At 55.0% G+C, this 21234-nt stretch overlaps 2 protein-coding genes across 11 annotated transcripts in view; one reads left to right on the forward strand and one right to left on the reverse strand.

The window, feature by feature from the left end:
* The window catches only part of LOC308194837 (uncharacterized protein), a 562652-nt gene extending 555425 nt beyond the window's left edge, over nucleotides 1–7227 (reverse strand). For all 8 annotated transcript variants that reach the window (XR_013950907.1, XR_013950909.1, XR_013950910.1 and 5 more), the window contains exons 1-2: nucleotides 6039–7227; nucleotides 49–5944 (exon numbers count right to left, since the gene is read on the reverse strand). The gene's annotated coding sequence lies outside the window, so the exon portion shown is untranslated. The remainder of the gene's footprint in view (nucleotides 1–48; nucleotides 5945–6038) is intronic.
* Nucleotides 5697–20723, forward strand: PITX2 (paired like homeodomain 2). 3 transcript variants are annotated; one of them, XM_080591309.1, is made up of 4 exons: nucleotides 5697–5817; nucleotides 11052–11107; nucleotides 17708–17913; nucleotides 19383–20723. In XM_080591309.1, the coding sequence occupies exons 2-4, from the start codon at nucleotides 11062–11064 to the stop codon at nucleotides 19944–19946; spliced, it is 816 nt and encodes a 271-aa protein (XP_080447435.1). In that variant the 5' UTR covers nucleotides 5697–5817; nucleotides 11052–11061; the 3' UTR covers nucleotides 19947–20723. The 3 variants fall into 3 exon arrangements, with proteins under 3 accessions (XP_080447435.1, XP_080447434.1, XP_080447433.1); XM_080591308.1 differs by lacking the exon at nucleotides 5697–5817 and adding an exon at nucleotides 8654–8791; XM_080591307.1 differs by lacking the exons at nucleotides 5697–5817; nucleotides 11052–11107 and adding an exon at nucleotides 16014–16597.
* Nucleotides 20724–21234: the final 511 nt, after the last annotated feature.

Consider the following 21234-nt stretch of genomic DNA (forward strand, 5'->3'; position numbering starts at 1 on the left):
CTCTCTCACCCTGTATGAACTGAAGAATCGCAGAATCTTCACACTCACCGTATCTTGAGCCTCTCTCTGCCCTCTTGCAGGTCTCAGAGCAGCAGAGGGAGTGCCTCAGTGCCTCTGCCTGTTACTCATCGCATGGCTTTACATAAGGAGAAGCCTATATTTCAGGCTTCCCATCTCTTTGCAGAGACAGTGCAGTCTGCTACTGAGCGTACTCAGAAGAGATCTTATCGTGCCTTTTAAAAGGATTTTTCCCCCAAACCAAGCAAAGTGGGAGTGGCCAGTGTCATCTATATTCATGCCATGTTTTATAGCTCAAACATCAGACTGCTCCTGCTGTAACTCCGTTTGTAAAGAGTGTTTGGGGGGAATGAAAACAAAGCAAAAAAAAAAAAGTTATTTTTTTCACTGCTTGTAGATCAAAAGGCTTACATGCTGTACTTTTACCACAAAGCAAATGTTTGTGCTATGTAAACTCCCAACAACTGAGATTATAATGAAAGCACTAACAGACATTTTTATTGACCTACAGCTCACTTATAATCACAGGTATGTTCAGTAGCTTTTAAAATCCAAGAGGACAGAAATAACTTCCTGGCTGTTCTTACTACGCAATGTTTTCTGAGCCTCCCTGCTTTAATTTGGGCTTTCATTTCATGGCGAGGTGGTTGCCACAAAGTATTCATTGCCCCTGTGTTCCCAGTGCTCTGAGGCAAAAAGGAAAATAAATTAAAGTCAAATGGGCTGTGTGAAAATGTTTGGTCACAGAAATCAGGAGGGGAAACAATAACCAGAATCAGCTATAGCTGCCCAGGAGCAGGCAGAGACAGAGAAATCAGCTGCAGAAAGATCTCCTTATGACCCCTGCAATTTTTGTCTGCCAAATTTAAAAGGCCTCTTTCTTTTCTCCCCAAAGGGTACATGGGGAATATGGTCATTTAAGGAGCGCAGCGCTAAGCACAGGAAGGCAGCGTGACTCTTATCCCCAGAAATGGTGGCATGAGTAAACCCAGTCCAGGACGGGAAAAGCCTGCAAAATAAGGCCAGTAGACAGCAGACGGAAAAAGTGAGATACGCCCGTGTGGAAAGAGTTCAGTCGTGAGATCGATGGCTGCAGTTACTGCGAGCGACTCCATAAACACACATTCCTCGATAATCCACGGAGCATAGTTAGTTACGGTTGGCGGATCGGGGATGGCCTGGCTGAGTGGAGAAGTGTTTTACATGGCAGGCTGTCCTCACAAGGCTGCACCGATACCGCCAGCGAATGCAGCAGGAAAGGAGCGGGCTACACGCCGTAACGGACCTCACGTGTGCTCAGGAGGGCAGGGTAATGCCGGCAGCACCAGCGGGCACCTCGCTGTCCTGGGAGGCAAGGCTCCTGAAGGGAGAGAAACCTGCTCAGGGGTTCTCCTCTTCCCCTTCCTTGTCTACTCGAGTGGTTTGGACACACCAAATGTTTGGGTCGTGGGGTTTTATTGTTGTTGTCGGTTGGTTTGTGTTTCTCCATGCTTGCCAAAAAGGAGCACTAAGAACCCTTTATCTGTCCTCTTCAAGTCAATGTCTTTCTGCCTGGGGGAAACGAAGACACTCCTATAGTCTACCTATAAACTTGTCTTTCAGTTTATGGTTTGGGCATTTTGCTGGTGTTTTTTTTTTTGTTGTTTTTTTCTTTTTTTAACCAGGATATCTTTCCAACTTTACCCTGCATTTTATTATACCTACATTCTGTTTCCAAACACATTTTGATAAGCTGTCCAAACATGCCTAAAAGTATGGCTTTATGTGATTGCCACTATGTCATCAGGAGCCATTTTATCTAACCTACCATGTTAAGCTAACCATAAATTTGAATAACAGATCACATCATAAATTCCATCAGAACAAATATTTTTCTAAAAGCATTTAACATTTTCTCTGATGGGGGAATGCCAGAACTGCTTCATATAAAAGTAGTAAAAGGGGAAGAAAAAAAAATGAAGCGGTGTTGAACTGGTGAAGAAAATTTACCACTACGTTTCCAAGCGAAACACTTTTTAAAAGCGCTGTCTAATAAGGAGCCAGCTCTTTGACACGCTACGTTACAGTGAGTAAGCGGGCTTGGCCGAGCTCCCAGACAGAGAACAACCCTCTGGATGCCACCGCATTTGCCCTTACACGAGCGATTTCCCCAATCACCGCTTAATATTTTAACCTTTTCGGGGCACTTTGGGGAAGGCCGAGACACTAGGCCAGGCCAGTGCTGGGTGCTGCTCTTCTCTCTCACACCCAGCAGGAAACAGTGTTCGGCGATAGCACGCCTGCACCCGTTTCCCCGTGAGGAGGCACAGCGGTGGCGGTGGCAGCGAGGTGCTGGCGGTGGCACCGTGGTGGCGGCAGAATTGCCGGGCAGCTGCCCGTGAGGCGGCCATGAGCCGGCCCAGGCCTGTCATGGCGCGTTCCAGACGGGCAGTGGGACCGGGCCATTGTGCTTCAAAATCTTTTGCTCTGATACTTCAGAATTTCTCAAATGCGCACAGCACCCCTTTCCAAACATTTTTACAAAGAAAAGATCGCAGCCATGGGGCGGGAGGCGTACTCTGGGGCCTCCGTGGTGGGTGGGGAGTACATGCTCCTGAGAGACTGTGGCCATATTGTGACAGGGACAGCCCTGAAGGTCTGTGGTGATCCACACCAGGCAGGGACACCCCAAAGAGTCTGTGTCTGGGGGGCGACCCACACATTGTCTTGCCCCACCACAGCCACAAAATGGCTTTCAAGGAAGCCCGGTGCCATTTCCCTCATGGACGTGCCATCTTGACAGTGCAGGTGGCCGCATCCATGCCATACCGCCGATCACCTTCCAGCGCAGGGAGTGTTTTGGCAGAAAAGGGTGTGCAACCTGAAACGTCAGCTTTCTCCCTCCGTGGCTGGTGGGAGGTGAAGCAGGGGAAGGGAACATGATCACAGACAGAGAAGACCCTCAATACTTTATAGTGTGTGGCATGAGCTGCAGTTGGAGCACTACTGCAGTGATCTCAGTGACCAGGCTAAGTTCGAGGTGGGTGTTTTATAAGGACAGTTTCTAATTCTGCTAAGGGGAAAAAAAATAAATAAATCTTAACTCTCTTAGCAAATCAACTCATTTTTGAGAATTTTATTTTGATGTTATTTGCTTGGGCTTGTCTGACTCTTTAAGTGAGAAATTGTGTGTGTGGGGAGAAGAGATCTGTGGTGAGAGATGGAAGATTTCTGACATATTCTTCAGCCCTAGGTCGTTTTACACAAAAACCATGGACTAGTGGCAACTTGAAGGTGTTGGAAAGTAGAAAGAAGAGAAAATTATTTGCTGTGAGGGACAACATGAAATCAGGTGGATACTTACTGTGCACATCAACCTTTTTGGCCACAGCAACATACGGTTCGGCAGACACCAAAGACGACAAACAGACTGGACACAGATCATCACATTGGATGAACACAAAACTATGAGAGGAGAGCGAGGCGTGATACATATATACCTCATCTTCTTCAATATGCTTCTTCATAGTTACTTCACACCCAACAAACAAAATAAAAGTAAGAAGAAATACTCTCTTTTGTAACAAAATAATATTTGGATGATTTGGGATCATCATTTTCCCTCTTCTCCTTCAGAAACATTTACAGGCCGCAGCCAGGTACCACACACGAACACTTTAGGCTGAACATTTTACAGCTTGAGGGATGGAATGGCACCAAAAAAAAAAAAGCGAAGTACAGGAGAAGCGGTTGTGTGACAAGCACGACAGAGGCTCCCTGAAGAGGGTGAGCACAAATACTGCGAGCACTCACAGCATGAGGAATGAGTCCCTGCACGCCGTGGCAGACAGAAGGTGTGACATCTGCATGCTTTCCGGACAAGAGCAAGAGAGAGGCCGGTGAGCTGGGACGCTCCAACAGCAGCAGCACTGTTGCGCTATACCTGTCTTTTGAAAAATGTGACATCCCCTTCAGCCTACACCTGCAGCGCATAGCAGAAGGTCTAATTTTACCAAGTATGGACGAAAATGAATTTAGCAACTACAGAGAGATCCCAGGTTTCTGTAAGCTTTGGAAGAGATCTTCAAAGCAGCATAGAAAGCCATGTCAAAAAAGCTCTAAGTGGCACCCCTTCTAGGGTTTCTCTGCTAAGCTCCCAAATCCCCCAAATTTGGATCCAGCTCCTATAAAATAACAAGGAGTAGTTTCATTCATTCCCTGGGCTACAACATGACACTATTGACAAGGAAGTCCAGTGACAGTATTGCAGAGTCAGACATTTAGAGAGCAGACAAACATGTTAAGTATACTGTGCTGGACACGGGATATGAGCAAGCTATGGGCTGAAAAGTCCTGTCACAAATGACTGAAGCCATACAATGAGGCTTGAAAACTAGTGCTAGGCCGCCTAATCCTTATTGATAAGTGTTGCCACCGTACAAACCAGACTTTGAGGAGCTGAGGCTCAACAGAGAGTGTAAGGCTTGGGTCTAACCAGACAATTCTGGTTGCCATAGCTCAGCAGCTGAGCCACTGGAGACACACACCGACGGGTGGCACACGCTGACAACAGGGAAGTTGCCAGCCCTGCTCTGAGGGGAGACATGAACTGGTTGGACTGGCATTTGCTGAGAAAGGACAGTGCCGCCACAAAAATAACGAGCGTAGCCAAAACACTAAACAAAAGCCTGCTGAGCATTCGCAGCCCGGGTCTGGATGCTGCTGTGGGGTGGACAGAATGAGAGAGGCCAAGGTAGGTGCTAATCCCATCCCACAGCTTCTTTACACTGAAACAAAAAGCAAACACATATGAAACAGAGAAGGGAAAAAAAAAAAAAAAAAAAGAGGGAGGGAGGGAGGGGGAAGATGCCCAGAAAGGATGGTTTGCATTGTCCTGGAGAAACAGCAGCCAGAGCAGGAAGAAGAAGGAATGTGCCTGTGTGTGCACACCATGTGGGACAAAGGCAGCGTATTTGTCTCCAGCCCTGCTGAAGAGCCCTGCTGACATCTGTCAGCACTGTATGTCTGCGTACAAGCAACACTGAGCACGATGCTCGTTCTAGTGCTGTCGGTAACAGGTTTTTCGTGTCGATTCCCTCATCCCAGTCGTCCTTTTGGCTCCCCTCCTCAAGCCCTGTACATCCAGTTTCAGTGATACCCCCTGCAGACAAGTGGCAGGCTCGCGTGTGACACGCACCCCGGGTCCTGATCTCTCTCCCTTTTTAGTCCTCACCCCACTGCATCCGACCTGCCTCCTTGCCTCCTGCAGCCCGGGGGGACGGGTGCTCCCCCACCCCCCCCCCGCACCCCTGGGACCCCGCACCCTTGGGAGCCCGGCTCGGGGCTGCGGGGGAAGGGGGCGACGGATGCAAGGCTGCGATGGCAGCGGTGGCAGCGGGAGGCAAGAGGAGTTTCTGAACGGTTAAAAAAAGTTCTCGGTGAGCAAACTGTGCTGCTGTCAAAGATTCTCCCCCCGCACACACACCACCCCCCTTCTTCTTCCCTCCCCCCGCTCCGTTTTTATTTTTAAGGCAGTTGATGCGGTAATTAAGAATTTGGTGAGAGCCCGGTCAGGTCACCTCGTTTCTCAGATCAGAGCCCCATCAGAAATTCTTTCAAGTGTCCTTCTGCGTCGCGAAAGATGACAACAGCAAATCAATAAGCGCTTGAAATGAAAGGGGCTGCCGGCTAGCCCCCGAGGCTACAGATTTTCGCACCGCCGCTCTTTTCTATTTTTTTTTTCTTCTTCCCTGAACTTCTCTCGCATTCGCACTGCCTCTCGCCGAGGAGCTGCCTTTTCTTGCTGGTCTCATGCCGGAGGTAAGCTCTCTGCTCGCAGATCTGTCGCCGTGCGGTTGCCACCCGGGGACACCGGCACCGGGCTGGCCCCGGAGAGCAGGGGCGCCGAGCAGCCCTGCGGTGCCGGCGCTGCCTCTTCTTCCCTCTCCTTCGGGAAAAAAAAATATATATATATATATTTAATATATATATATATATAATAACGGGAGAGGGGTGAGGGATCGAAGCGAGGACAAACAAACACAGGACTCGCGGTGCGGAGCTTGGGGTGCTGCGTGTTAACGGGGATCGCCCCGCTCCGGTTCGCACCCCGTCCTCGCTCCCGATGCGCCCCGGTTTAAGCAGCCTGCTAACGATCGACAGCCAAACCCGGGACCTTTTAATTAGGAGACTCATTAGGGACTCAATACGGACGTTTACATGTTCCTTTAGCTCAAGTGGTTAAGCGCTAATTTCGAAACGATTATAAAATCCGCGAGGCACGGTCTTTTTAATTTATATGCAAATCGGTGGGTCCGCACGAAACGCTTAATTTTTTGACAATTATCGTAGCGGGGCGTCGGGATCAGCCGTCCGGACGAGCGGGTCGGAAAACCAGATCTGGGCAGGGAGAAAATATTCGGGCAGCCCGACAGATCTATAATGCCTGAGCGTGTTAAACACGGCGAGCTGTAGGTATTTACATGCTCCTTTGCTGTCAGATAAGGAGCTCGGAGGGGTGGGAGGGGAGGCTGAGGGGGGCAGAGGGAAAGGACTGCTTGCGAGGGCTGCGACCACGATCCGGGAATGAAGAAAGTAACTGGAGGGGAACTGCCCCGGCACGCACTTCCCAGGATAACTCCCTTGTCCTCCGCTCCCTCGGCCGCTGGAAGATGCCGAGGGATGCCTGAAACGCAGCGCCCCGGCCGGGCAGCGCCTGCCTGCTTTTGGTGGGTGGCCCGTTTCTCCCCCCCCCCTTTTTTTTTTTTTTTTTTTAATTTCTTTATTTTATTCCCTTCCCTTTCCCCCGTCGCCGGGCAAAACCCCTCGGCGGCTGCCCACCGGGCGGGCCGGGCAGGACGGAGGGAGGCCGGGGAAGGAGGGAGGCCGGAGTGGGTGCCAGCCCCTCGGGGGTGTCGGGGCTGGGGGGGCCGGGCTCTACATACCGACACCGCGGCCTCCGCTCGGCCGGCCGACTGCGACCACATTTATCGCTTCGACAGAAGGGGGGAGGAAAATGGAAATCCTGGTATTAAGTCGGCTCCTCGGTTTCCAGCCACCCTGGACCCCCTCTTCCACGGCAGCATGGCTAATGTATTCCCCGCTGACTCCGGGCATTAATTAGTTGTTTAATAGGAGTATGACTAAAAATGTAAAAGGAGGATTAGGAGCGTGGAACGTATGTCCAGCTCCTTCCACACGCTCTCGGAGGCGATGAAAATCCACCCACCCCCCCCCCCCGGCCGATGTTTTCTCCGGGAGCCATTTGCATTTCCCACCAGCTGCTCACTTCGGCTCCGCGGGCGCGCAGCGAGGGGGAGCCTCCGAGGGGGCTGCGCACCCGCGCAAGTCGTTGCCGGTTCCCGGGAACAGCCCGGCAGGAGCCGGCAATGCCGCCCGCTCCCTCGCCTTCTGCAGAAAGCGCCGGGAAAATGGATTTGGCTCGGCAGAGCCGCCCCAAGGACAGAAACGCGGGCAGCCAAGGACACGCTTAATTCATTTATTTCCCCCCCCCCCAACTGAAAACTCCCGTTTCACGTTTGCGCGGCCGGCGAGGGGAGCCCAAAGCCTCCGCTCCTCCTGGCGTGTAAAATCCCTCTGCCCTTCCCGGAGGGAGCCGGCGGCGAGGCTCGGCCTCCCGGAGCCCCCTCGGGCAGCCGCCCCGCTCCTGCCCCTGCCCCTGCCCAGCGGCAGCTCCGAGCCACCCCCGGCCGGGAGGGGCTCAAACGGATCAGGTGCAGCCTCTGAACTGGGAAAGCTCCTGATTTCTTTTTTTTTCTTTTTTTTTCCTTTTTTTTCTTTTTTTTTCCTTTTTTTTCTTTTTTTCCTTTTTTTTCGTTTTTTTTTCCCTTTTTTCTTTTTTTTTTTCCTTTTCCCCCCCCCCCTTTTTTTTTTTTCCTTTTTTATCCTTTATTTCTCCTTTTTTTTTTTTTTTTTTCCCTCGGTGGTCCCTCTGGAAACAAAACCCGCTGAAGGCGCTGCGGGAGAAGCGATCGCTTCGCTCGGCTCCCAGCGAACAACCCCGACTTCGTTAGGTTGGGAGGCGTCGAAAGCGGCACGGAAACGAAATCGGCTTGCTCCCCGGCGCAAAGTCGGTGTCGTTTTGGGGGGGAAGAGGGGCAGAGAAGCAGCCGTGCTATTTTCTCGCTGGCGTCTGCGAAAGGCGCGGAGCAGCGGCGGGATTGCGGCTCCGCGCTGAGCGAGCGTGTACGGGCGACACCCGGGGGGGGGGGGTAAAAATAACATAAAATAGAAAAAGAAATATTAAAAGAAAAGGGGGGAGGTGTGGGGCACCTCGAGACCTCGTCCTCGCACACCTGGAGCCAGGACAGCGCCGGCCGGGGAGGCTTTGCCCGCAGTGATTCGTGCCCCCAGGCGAGGGGGGGGGGGGGGGCGCGGGGATCCCCGGGGCCGTCCTCGCTCACCTCGCGTCTCTTCTGCCTACCGAGCCCTGCTCCTGCCGCTGCTCCGCCGCCTCCTCGCCTTCCTCCTCCTCCTCCTCCTCCTCCTCCTCCTCCTCCTGCCGCTCCTGCCCCCTTCACCCTGCGCGCCCCGCGCAGCGCCGCGCAGCCGGGCCTCGCCGCGGGGGAGGCTGGCGGCCTCGGGGGAGGCTCCCTGACGTCAGGCCGGGGGCGGGGCGGGGGCCGGGGCCGGGGGGAGGCCGGGGAGGGAGGCCGGGAAGAGGCAGGGAGGCGGCGGAGGCTCCGCGGCCCCGCAGCCCAGCGCAGGAGCCCGGCGCGGCCCCGCCGCCCCCCCCCCCCTGCAGCAGCGGCAGCAGCGGAGCGAGGCCGGCCCGGTGAGTTAAAGGGGGATAAGGGGGGGGGGGGGCAGAGGGGACGGCTGCTCGTCCCCGGAGGCTGCCCGGGCTCGGGGGGGTAGCAGCCGGCCCGCTGGAGCCTAATTTTGGCTTTTTACCCCGCTCCGTCGTGGCGCTTTACCCCGGCGAGGAGGGCGCGGGGACGGGTCCCCGCCGTGCCACGGCCTCCTCCGGTGGGGCGGGCAGCGGGGAGCCGGCCCCGCCGCGCGGAGCCCCAAACGGCGGCCCCGGGAGGGCTCACGGGGGGGGGGGCCTGGGCCCGGTATCGCCCCCGGGGAGCGGCGGGGCCCGGCTGCGGAGCGGAGAGGGCCCGCACGGAGCCGAACCGCCCGGGCAAAGCCCTGCGCCGAAATCACCGGCCTCGTTATTTCGGGCGCCGCTGAGATATTTGCCGGGGGTGCTCGGCTAGTTTGTGTATTTATTGATTTGTTTTCCTCGAAAGAATAGCGATAGGTACGAAAAAGGAGGGGGGGAAAAAAAAAGCAGAAAAGGAAAAAGGAAAGAAATCTCGTGCGGCACCACTTTATTGTTCGCGTCCTGCCGTTTTTATAGTGGCGGGGCTGCGAGCAGGTTGTTCCTGAGCGGAGCCGGCCCAGCAAGAAGGGAAAGGGGGAAAGGAAGGGGAACGGGAATGGGAAAGGAATGGAAAATGAATGGGAAAGGGAAAGGAAAAGAAATGGGAAAGGAATGGAAAAAGAAAGGGAACGGGAAAGGAATGGAAAAGGAATGGGAAAGGGAAAGGAACTGAAAAAAGGAAAGGAAAATGGATAGGAATGGGAAAGGAAAAGGAATAGGAATGGGAAAGGAAAAGGAATAGGAACGGGAAGGGAAAGGAAAATGGATAGGAATGGGAAAGGAAAAGGAATAGGAATGGGAAAGGAAAAGGAATAGGAAAGGAAAAGGAAAGGGAAAGAAAAGCTCGCCCGGTGTGTGCGCTCGCTGGGGCTGCGAGTGTGGGGCTGCCAAAACATCGAATTGTGAGCGGGGAGCGCACGAAGAAATGGAAATGGAAAGGCAAGCGGCGAGCGGAGCCGCTTTTAATTGAGGCGCCGGGCAGGAGACAATAGGAAAATGTTTCTCGCTCCTCCCGGCCCCGCTCTGCGCTGCGCTTTCCAAATTTAAAAAAATAAAAAATAAAAAAATCAAATATAGGGGGCCTGGAGGTGAGGCCGGAGCGGGCGGTGGCAGTGGGGCCGGGCAGGGCTGTGCCCTGCGGGGGGGACCGGGGAGCTTTGCAGGGCTCGGAGGGGACCGGGGAGTTTTGTAGGGCGGCGGGGAGCCGGGGCCGTCCCGGAGCAGGGGCGGGCGGCGCTTTTCTCGCCGCCGTCCCAAATAAATCGGGCGCGGCTCCTGCGCTAGGCCCGGCTGCTTGGGGAGCCGAGCTGCTCCCAGGCCGCGGGTAGAAACGCTGTGTCATATCGGGGCTCTCGGGACTCCCCGTTTTCCGCCCCTTTTCTTCCTTTTTTTCGTTGCTTATTATTTTTCCCCGTCCCCCTCTCGCCCGTGCGCAGCCCGGGGCCGCTCGCATGGCCGGGCAGCAGCGCGCCCGCTTCACCCGTCGGCAAGGAGGCGAAGAAGGAGGCTCGCCGAAATGATGGTGCCATGCAAATTTCCCCCGAAATTACCATAAGTAAACACTTGAAGCCTGGGCTAATAAAATCCCATCTGTGTTACTTCATATCGAGTTAGTAGGGAGCTGCGATAATGAATTTTGTAATATCTCCCGAACAGACATCTCAATCAGGCGCTAATCCCGTGATTTTACTACCCAGCCTCGCCGGCCGGGGCAGGCGCGGAGCCTCCGCGGTCGCGCATCTCCCTCCGGGCAGAGCCCCGCCGGTACCCTCGCCAGGGCCAGGGCTCCCCGGGCTGGGGGGCTGGCGACCCTCCTCCTCCTCCCCCAAAAAAACAGGGGCGGAGGGAGGGAGGGAGGCCGAGGCTGCTTCCCAGCGGGGAGAGGCCGCTCGGGAGATGCGCAGGTCGCGCTGCGAGGCATCTCCTGGGCAGCTGGGCTTCTTTATTACTGCTGCTACTACTATAATTATTGTAGTTTTCGTTGTTACAATTATTATTGTTGTTATTATCGTTGTTACTATTATTGCTATCATTACTATTGCTATCATTACTATTGCTATCATTACTATTGCTATTATTATCGTTGCTTATGTATATGCATTTTTCTTCACGGAGAGTGAGGAAACCACAGTTTTACCAACCCAGCGCCCTTCGTCTCTTGCAGATACCGGGTGATGGAGTCCAACTGCCGTAAGCTTGTCTCGGCCTGCGTCCAGCTAGGTAAGACACACCATTGTCACCGCGGACCCCGGCCCGGCCGGTGCGCAGCGGGGCGCGCAGCGCGGCCGGGATGCTCCACCGCTCGTCGCCGCGCGTCGGCCGCCGCTTGACGGCCTGCCCCCGTGTCGCCCCTGTCCCCAGGGGTGCAGCCGGCCGCCCCCCGGTCCCGGTGGTCGATCGGCGGCCCCTCCGCGTCCCTCCGCGGGCCGGGAGGCTCCGCTGCGCTGCGCGCCCTCCTGCGCGGCACCACGGCGCCCTCTGCTGCCCGCACCGCGCTGCGCGCCGAGGTGCGCGGCTCCGCGCAAGGGGGGCGATGGGAGGCTGCGGCCGCAGCTCCCCAAAAAGCGCAGTCAGCGCTCCCCCCCGCGCACGGACGGCTTGGGGGTTTTGGCCCTTCCTTTCGGGCCCCCCCTCCCCAGCCCCGGAGGTCGGCACCCCCCTGGTGCAGGCACCTCCCGAGCCCCTTTTTGGGGAGCCGGGTGGGCGAGCCCGAGGGGCGGTAAAGCAAAACAGCAATGCAAACACATTACAAAGAAGAAAACAAGCGCTCTGTATTCCGAGAGACTGTTTAATCCAAGATAAACGTAATTTTGTTTAAATAAAATATATTAACCTGAATTAATAATACGGGAAACTAGACTGAATTAATAATGTACGTATGCCTGGTCTCGTGGTTAAACACTTCCTCGTAAGAACACTGCATTAACCCTGTTTGGCCAAACAGCTCGCTGTTGCTCGAACAACAGGCAGGCGTTTGGGGAATAGCCACGTCCCATCCCGGTCCCACCCTCCCGCTAGGACCTGGGGCGCGGTTTGGGAGCCGCTCCGCAAGCCCCGGGAAGGAGAAGAAATGAGGCTAGAGGAAGGTTAGCGAGCGAAATCCGGGGTAATTCCAAACGCGGAGGCATTAGGAGCTAATAATTTTTAATCCCGGAAACATACGTGATATTAAATCGGGCGCAAATAGGCTTTACCGGGCCCTGGCAGTTCTTCCCTCCGCCCGTAATAAGTGTTAAATAATGTGGAAAGGAAGGGTGACATCGCTTTATATATGGTTTGGAAATAAGAAAGGCCTTTTTACCCTCCCCTGACTTCTCCTCCCGCTGAACAGGTGGTCTTAATCAAAGCCCTTAGCGCGATCTAATGGGAAAGTGGGGACCTTTCTGATATAATAAATTTATGAGCCCTTCCACGCCAGCTTTATTCGGCTAAGTATTTATAAAAGTAATAGCCACATATGCTCCCTGACATGGTAACTTTTACTTCCCCTGCCGAGAAACAAATGGTTATTTTCTTAACCATCAATTATGAAGCCGGATTATTGTCGTACACGTAAAATTTCCTGCCTCGTTACCGTATCAGGCAGACTGCTTTTCTACCCGTCGGGCTGGAGGGGAAATCTCTATCTAAACACCTTTAATGCCATTCATTAAGAGAGAAGTCTGGAGTAACGTCGGGCTGCCTGGCCCCTAAAACCTCCCCATGTGCGGGTGCAGATCTGGAGCCGCCTGGGCACAACCAAAATCGCGATTTTTTTCCTCCGATTCCGAGAGGGTTCGGCCGCGTTTTGTTGGTTATTTTGTTTGGTCGGGATTTTTTTTTTTTTTCGCCTCTTTGCTTCGCTTTGCGTTTAATTACGGAGCGCCCGTTGATTCCGCGGTGCCAGGACTTCGGCTTTACGTCGGAAAAGGAAAAAGTCTCGTCCGTCTGTCGGCCCGATATAGGGGCAGGGCAAGAGGGCAGGGATTTGGGGGGGGGGGGTCCCTCTTCTGCCAGCGAACCTTTTGGGAAATTGCCGCTGCGGGGAGGTGATTGCGCAAAATAGGCGCACAAGGCGGGGAGCCGCTCGCTGGCGCTATCGCTGAGAACGGGGGAAATGGGAGATTTGGGGCAAAGCAGCGCTTCTGCGGGAGAGAAACGGGGTGGGAGCTCCCCGGGGTGCGGCGAGGCTGCGGGAGAAGCGGCCCCGGGGCCGTCCGTGAATGGGGGGCACCCGAAATGCGGCGGGACGGAAATAACCCTGCGGCGAGGGGGTCGCCAAAAATCGGCTTCTGGGTGCCCGGCCCCGCGCGGTTACGCTTCGGGAAGCACCCGGCAGGCGGGCTGGTTTCTGGGGGGGTTTATCCCGCCAACTTTTAGGTGGGGAAGGGGGGACGCTGAAATTACGGCCGCGTGCGCGGAGTTGTGCGGGTGGAAGCCGAATTCGTTAGGTGCCCGAGTTCTGCTGGAGGAATCCCTGCCTGAAATCGATAACGCGGGGACTGCTGAAGCAGCAGCCTCCCGAGATAAAGCGCTGAAATTACATACCGCCTTGTAGCGCCAGCCGGCATCGCGAATTGATTGTTTCAACCCTTTTAACAAAACAAAATCGTTCCTCGGGCTCAGTAGGCACTAACTTAGCATCGTCTTGAAAAAAAAAAAAAAAAAAAAATTTAGATAAAATTTAAAAAACGGAGCTGATTCAGCCAGACCTCCGGAGGGAAGGTGCCCGGTGTCCTGGCGCAGCGGGGAGCCGGTGGGCGCCCGGCTTGGCCAAAATAGAAATGCAAAATAGAAGTTATTCGATGCGCTTCCGACGTGTAATTTCTTTTTTATTATTATTATTTTTTTTCTCTCTCTCCCCGCCGGCGTCTGAGGATAATATATGCAGCAGTTGTTAGCCTCACTCCAGGGAAAACTAAATGTATAACGAAAGCTTATTCGTGAGTAGGAATATACTAATGGAACAATCTGATGTCTTCTTAATCCTATGTAAAAAGCTCTGTAGTCTTCCTAATATTGACTGAATGGGTAATTAATGGCTCTTCATCTCGGAGAATACCCGGTAATCCGAGCTAGGCGAAAGACAACAAGCCAAAGGTAAAAGACAACAGGACTAGCTGGAGACTCCACAGAAGAACCGATTTATCCATTTAGGAGAGTATTACGCCTCGAAACAATGATCCCATAAGTAGATAAAGGAAAAGTGGGAAAATAAATACCTGCGGGCGGCTCTCTCCCCCCCCACCTCCCTCCCCATCCCCCGGCACGGCGGCAGGGCTGGCACCGGCGGCGGGAGCTCGGGAAAACCCTCGGGAAAAACAGGATAAAGTAGGATAGGGTAGGGTAGAATAGGAGAAAGTAGGGTAGGGTAGGGTAGGGTAGGGTAGGGTAGGGTAGGGTAGGATAAAGTAGGGTAGGGTAGGGTAGGGTAGGATAGGATAGGATAGGATAGGATAGGATAGGATAGGATAGGATAGGATAGGATAGGATAGGATAGGATAGGATAGGATAGGATAGGATAGAATAGAATAGAATAGAATAGAATAGAATAGAATAGAATAGAATAGAATAGAATAGAATAGAATAGAATAGAATAGAATAGAATAGAATAGAATAGAAGCGAGCGTGGCCCGGTTGGTACGCAGGTGAGCCGAGCCCAGCAAGAGAAAAAAAAAAAAACAATTGAAAAAAAATAGAAAAAAGACTTCTGACGTTTTAATTGAAACCTTTACCGCTAATACATTGCTTGGGCGACTACAATTAGGTTGTTTTTCGGTTGGCTGACAGCTTTTAAAATGTGATTTCACTCGGGAAATAAAAGCTTCATGTGAGCTTATAGGTGGGTATTTTTGGATTTCCGTGATTTATGGTCACCATGACAACTACCGCTGCCGGGTGGCTCCCCTCCTGCCCGGGGTGGAGGAGTTTCACCCTTCTCCCAAAGGGGAGGCCGGGGCCCCGTGTTACTCTTCCCAAAGTAAAGCTATATAAATACAAGGGAAAAAAATAGAAATCGGGCTCGTTCGAAAGCTGCCGGGGGGCTGCGCTCCTTCATGTGAGTACCCCCCCCAAAAAAAAAAAAGGAAAGGGAGGGGGGCACCGGGTCCCCCATCCCTGCCTCCCCCCCTGCCCGGGGGGACGCCCGCGGCCCCCACACGGTAGGGAAGGGCCTGGTGGGGGGGTCTCTGGGTGCAGGAGCACGGCGGGAGCGGGAGGCTGAGGAGAAACGGGGATCCGGTTGGTAAACAACTGGTGCGGAGCGGAGCCGGATTCATATTGACTTAGTTATAGGTCATTTGCTGCCGGTGCAAAGGGAGGAAATATTTACTTTACACATATACTTTATGATCTTGGGGGAATTAGAGGAAATTCAATAAGAAAACGGCTAGAATCATTTTAAACCCCCTATTTAAAAGACTTAAGCAAATTAGAGTCTTATCAGATTAAAATCCACTACAAATGTAAGAGCATTGTCTCCGTCGAAACGCTGTGGGGTCTGAGGGAAGAGATTCTTTGCCAAATCTCAGGGATAAAAACACGTCATTTAAACACCAGATAATGAGCAGAATGTAAATTAATTTAACCTTCTTTACTAACAGCCCCCGCGAAAGTAATACGGCTAATTCGGCGATAAGTAAGAAGGGAAGGGGAGGATGCGGATCTCCCGGGGACGTCGGCGACCGGGAGGGGACCTCGGAGGGGGGGGAAAGGGGAAAAACAGCGGGTGCGGGTGCGGTGATGGGGATGGGAATGGGCGCAGGGATGGCGATGGGGACAGGGATGGGGATGGGGACGGGGCTGGGGCTGCGCTGCCCACCCGGGGGCGCCCACCCCCGCGCCCCCCTCCCGGCCACCTCGTCCAGCGCCTCTCCCTCCTCGCCCCGCATCCCCCGCCAGGGCGCACACGGGGTCCGGGCTCCGGGGGCCGACAGCCCCCCGAGGGGCTCGGTGCTCGGCGCGGGGATGCCCGGGGGGGCTCCGGCTCCCCCCGGCGGGGCGCGGGCGAGGCGGGGCGCGGGGCGGGGCGCGGAGCGGGGCGGGCGCGGAGCCCCGCGGAGGGGCGGAGAGGGGCGGGCGCGGGTGACGTGCCGAGCGGGGAAGGCCGCCGCCGGTTTAAGATGTCAGGCCAAGAGGGAAGCGGCTGAGCTGATGCGGTGCGGGGCTGGGGGCGGCGCGGCGCGGGTCCCCGCCGAGCGCCCCGCCGAGCGCCGCCGAGCCCCCGCGGCGGGACGGGGGCCGCCGGCCGGGGAGCAGCGGGGGCGCCCTGACGGCTCTCGACGGAGCGGAGCCCCCCGATAGCTTGCCACCGTGTCCCCCTCCCCCCCCCCCCCCACTCCTCCCCGTCCCCGCCACCGGGGGCTCCCGGCCGCGCCCGGCCGCCCCGCCGCTAGCCCCCCGAGCGGCCACGGGTGCCCCCTTGCCCCCCGACACCCCCCGGCGCACGCACGCCTCCTCCTGTCATCCCCCAATCCGGCGTCCTGTCGCCGATGAGCTGCATGAAGGACCCGTTAAGCCTGGAGCGCCTGGGAGCCGGGACTAAGCTGTGCTCCTCCTCACCTTCCTCCTCCTCCTCCTCCTCCTCTTCGTCGTCCTGCCACCACCACCACCAGCCCGCGCTGGCCATGGCGACGGCGCTGGCGCCGGGGCAGGCTCGCTCCTCCCTGGAGTCCGCCAAGCACCGGCTGGAGGTGCACACCATCTCCGACACCTCCAGCCCCGAGGCCGCAGGTAAGAGGGGGCGAGCGGCCGCGGTCCGCGACGTCGCCCCCCTGCCCGGGAGCCCTTCGCAGAGCCCCGGTTCCGAGCCCCGGCGTGTGGGGTGGCGGCGGGGACACGTAGAGGGTGGGCAAGTGGTTTGGGTGCAGGGGGAGAGCGGTATGCGTACAGACGGGCGAGTGGCGTCCACGGAGAGGGCGAGTACTGTGGATACAGACGGGCGAGTAATCTGGATACAAATCGTCGAGAAGTGTGGATGCAGACGGGCGAGTAATTGGGACACAAATGGGAGAATAACGTGGATGCCGACGGGCGTAATGTGGATACAGGCGGGCGAGTAATTTCGATACAAATGGGCGAGTAATGTGCATACAGAGGGACGAGGGATTTGGATATAAATGGGCGAGTAGTGCGGATGCAGAGGGCGAGTAATTTGGATACAGAAAGCGAGTAATGCGGATGCAAACGGGCAAGTAATTTCTACACAGAGGGCAAATAATTTGGATAAAGACGTGTGAGTAGTGCGGATGAAGAGGCGAATAATTTGGATATAGACGGGCGACTAGTGTCCATGTAGAGGACGAGTAGTGTGGATACAGACGGGCGAGTAGTGCGGCTGCAGAGGCGAATAAATTGGATTCGGACGGGCTCGTAGGGTGGGTGCGGGGGCGAGTAGTGCGAATACAAACGGGCGAGTAATGTGGGTGTTGGGGGCGAGTAATTTGGATTCAGACGGGCGAGTAGTGCGGATGCGGGGGCGAGTGATTTGGACACAGACGGGCGAGTGATTTGGACACAGACGGGCGAGCGGTGCGGACGCGGGGGCGAGCAATCCGGCCGCGGACAGGCGAACACCGCGGGCTCAGGCGGGCGAGCCACCGGGGCCGGGGGGCGAGCAAGGCACCGAGCGACGGGGCGGCCCCGGCGGCTGCTGGCGCCCGGCGGGGAGCCCACCCATGGGTGCCGGCGGCGGAGGCCCGCCGGCGGAGGCCGTCCCCGCGGGTTAATCATTACCCAGCCTCTCTCGAGGCGAGGCTTCGGGGGCCGAGGTGAACTCGGTTTTGGTCCCGTCCTTTTTTTTTCTACACCCCCCCCCCCTTCTCCTTCTCCTCGCCCTTGCAGAGAAAGAGAAGAGCCAGCAGAGCAAAAGCGAGGATGCGGGGCCCGAGGACCCCTCCAAGAAGAAGAGGCAGCGGCGGCAGCGGACTCACTTCACCAGCCAGCAGCTGCAGGAGCTGGAGGCCACCTTCCAGCGGAATCGCTACCCGGACATGTCCACCCGGGAGGAGATCGCCGTCTGGACCAACCTCACCGAGGCCAGGGTTAGGGTGAGTCCCCGGCTCCGGCCGGCGGGGGTCGGGGGGGCGAAGGGGAGGGGGCCGGGAGGTTTGCAGCTGCTTTCGATTTCGGGTCGTACGCCAGCCTCAGAGCCTTTGCACAAAAGCAGCGCGGAGCGGGACGTTTCTGTCAAGGCGAGACAGACTGGGATCTTTCTCTCTCTCCCTGGACTCCGGCTCGCTGAACGTTTCGCCCTCGCCGAGCGCCGCGTCCTGCTCCTTTTGATCGAAACCCTAATGAAAACATTAGCCAAGAAAGCGACTTGGAACAGGCTGCAACCTGCGCCGCCTCTAATGAGAAAAAGATGTAAAATACACAAGGGCTTTCGCTTCACTCGGAGGCGCTCCCGACGTGCCCTTCCTTGCGTTTGCTCCCGCGGTTGGTTTCACAATTCGACGAGCGCCTCGCCGCCCTTTCCCCCCTCCGAGATTTATGGGACCCAGCGCCGCGCTACGCAGATCCCCAGGCCAGATCCTGCCCGCGTGCAAACGCTGCGGGGAAGAGGAAAAAAAAAATACATTAAAATAATATATATATATTTTTTAAAAGGGTCGAACCCCCAGATTTTCGGAAATCCCACCTCAATCCTTCTCTCCGCTTGGAGCAGGGCTGCAGGACAGGCGCCGGGGGCTGTCGGCTCCGGGCAGCCCCGGCCCGCCTGGGGAACCCCCCCCCGGCCAGGGGGGGCTCGTGTAAACACCCGGGGGGGCTCCAATACACACAGCGAGGCTGCTGCCGGCGGCTGCCCGACGGATCAGACACCCAGATGTGGATTGGGAAAGGGCACGTTTCCCCCATTGTCTGCGGGGAGGGTCCCTTAGATCTTCCTTAGCACGTTGTTAAAAGGCGATTTTCTTCTTCTCCTTTTTTTTTTTCCTTTTTTTTTTTTCCTTCTTTTTTTCCCCCTTTTTGCCAAAGAGCAGTCGAACAAGTTTGTTTAGAAGTGGTTTTCGGCTCTGGAAGCTTTCGCTCAGGAGGAACTTGTAGCTTTAACAAACTGAAGCAACGATTTATTAGTTGCTGGCTTCCCTCTCCCTCCCCGTAATAGGAAACATTGCCTTAAAATTCCGCCGCTTTCCAGGCGTTTTGCCCTCGCTTTTGCACTTTTTGTGTTTCCCCTGGACGACTGCAGTTTGGAATAAGCCAAGGAGGGAGGAAAAAAAAAAAAAGAGAGAGAGAGAAACGAACAAAAAGCTAAGGAGCAGAGAAGGACGCGGCGCGGAGCGGGGGGCCCGGCCGTGCCCGGCGGCCCCGGGTGCGGGGATGCTCGGGGCCGGGGCGGCGATGCCGGGCTCCATGGAGGAAGAGGAGGAGGAGGAGGAGGAGGAGAAGCCCACGGCCACCTGCGTGTCTGTAGGGCACGGAGACGCGGGGACGCGGCCCGGGCTGTGCTGGTTGGTGACGGTTCCCCACTAACCCGCGTCTCGCATCTCCCTTCCCTCTCCCCCCGTTTCCAAAGGTTTGGTTCAAGAACCGCCGAGCCAAATGGAGAAAGAGAGAAAGGAACCAGCAAGCCGAGCTGTGCAAAAACGGCTTCGGCCCCCAGTTTAACGGCCTGATGCAGCCCTACGACGACATGTACCCCGGCTACTCCTACAACAACTGGGCGGCCAAGGGCCTGACCTCCGCCTCCCTCTCCACCAAAAGCTTTCCCTTCTTCAACTCCATGAATGTCAACCCTCTGTCTTCTCAGAGCATGTTCTCCCCTCCAAACTCCATCTCCTCCATGAGTATGTCTTCAAGCATGGTACCCTCGGCGGTCACCGGGGTCCCCGGCTCCAGCCTCAACAGCCTGAATAACTTGAACAACTTGAGCAACCCCTCCCTGAATTCTGCCGTGCCGACGCCAGCCTGTCCTTATGCTCCTCCGACACCTCCGTACGTTTATAGGGACACATGTAACTCGAGCTTGGCGAGTCTGAGACTTAAAGCCAAGCAGCACTCCAGTTTTGGCTACGCCAGCGTGCAGAACCCCGCTTCCAACCTGAGTGCGTGCCAGTACGCCGTGGACAGACCCGTGTGAGAGGCAGCAGCACGAAACACTGCATGGGAATCCCTCCCCAAACCCCCCAGAGACTGAGAAACGCGCTAGAAAGTGATGGGCACTGGAGAGCGGGAGAAAGGAGGAGAAAACAGAGAGGAAAAAAAAAAAAAAAAGAGGGAAAAAGGAGGGGGGGGGGAGAAAAAAAATTAAAAAAAAAGGAAACCACTGAAATAAGATAGTTCCTTTGTTTTCAAAGGACCTCCTACAGATTCTGAGATCTTTCGCTAAGAGTATTTCAGCAGTTACAAGGACATATATATATATATATATGGACAAATGTTTGACTGGATATGATATGACATTTTAATGTTACTATAAGCTTGTTATTTTTTAAGTTTAGCATTGTTAACATAAAAATGACTGAAAGGATGTATATATATCGAAATGTCAAATTAATTTTATAAAAGCAGTTGTTAGTAATATCACAACAGTGTTTTTAAAAGGTTAGGCTTTAAAATAAAGCATGTTACACAGAAGCGATTAGGATTTTTTCGCTTGCGAGCAAGGGAATGTATATACTAAATGCGGCACTGTATGTTTCTAACATATAATTATTAAAAAAAACAAACAAACAAAAAAAAAAACATTGTGTGAATATCAGTTTTAGAATAGTACCTCTGGTGGATGCAATGATGTTTCTGATATTGCAATGTAAAACATGCCCTGTGTATAACATTTCGTACAATATTCTTGTTTTCCTTTTCAGCGAACATGACAAATGTGTTTTATTTCATGGGAGTAAAAATATACAGCATACGCTTTTGTCTGGATTTTTTCTTTCTGAGGGGCGCAGCGGTGACTCGTCTGCAGGGACCGACCGGTCGCTGCCACGGGATCTCGTTCCCCGAAACTGATTTAGGGGCACCGCTTTAGGTTGTAGGAACAAATGCCAGCGTTTTTCGCGTGGAAAAAAAAAAATGTATATATAAAACTCACGCTGAAGTCGCATACGAGAAGCGCTGCCTCCTGCGTGCGCCGGGCGGCCGGGCTGCCACTGCTCCCCTGCGCAGCCCCGAGAAAATGGATTATTTGACATCGCCGGCCTCGAGGATTGCCAGCCCCGAAGTTGCTGTATCTCGAGCATAAATTTCTCCCTCTGTGAAGGAAGCTTTTATTACATTAAAGGAGAGGGAGGAGGGGAAGGGGGGGGGGGCGGAGGGGGGGGGAAGAAAGAAAAGAAAAAGCAAAGCCGGTTTGCAAACAAACCGCTCCCGTGCGAAATAATCTGTCCCCTCGGCCGCCCCCTGCGATCACCTTCTCCCCGAAG

The sequence above is a fragment of the Anser brachyrhynchus genome (assembly GCF_964034855.1).
Source record: "Anser brachyrhynchus genome assembly, chromosome: 4".
Classification (NCBI taxonomy): domain Eukaryota; kingdom Metazoa; phylum Chordata; class Aves; order Anseriformes; family Anatidae; genus Anser; species Anser brachyrhynchus.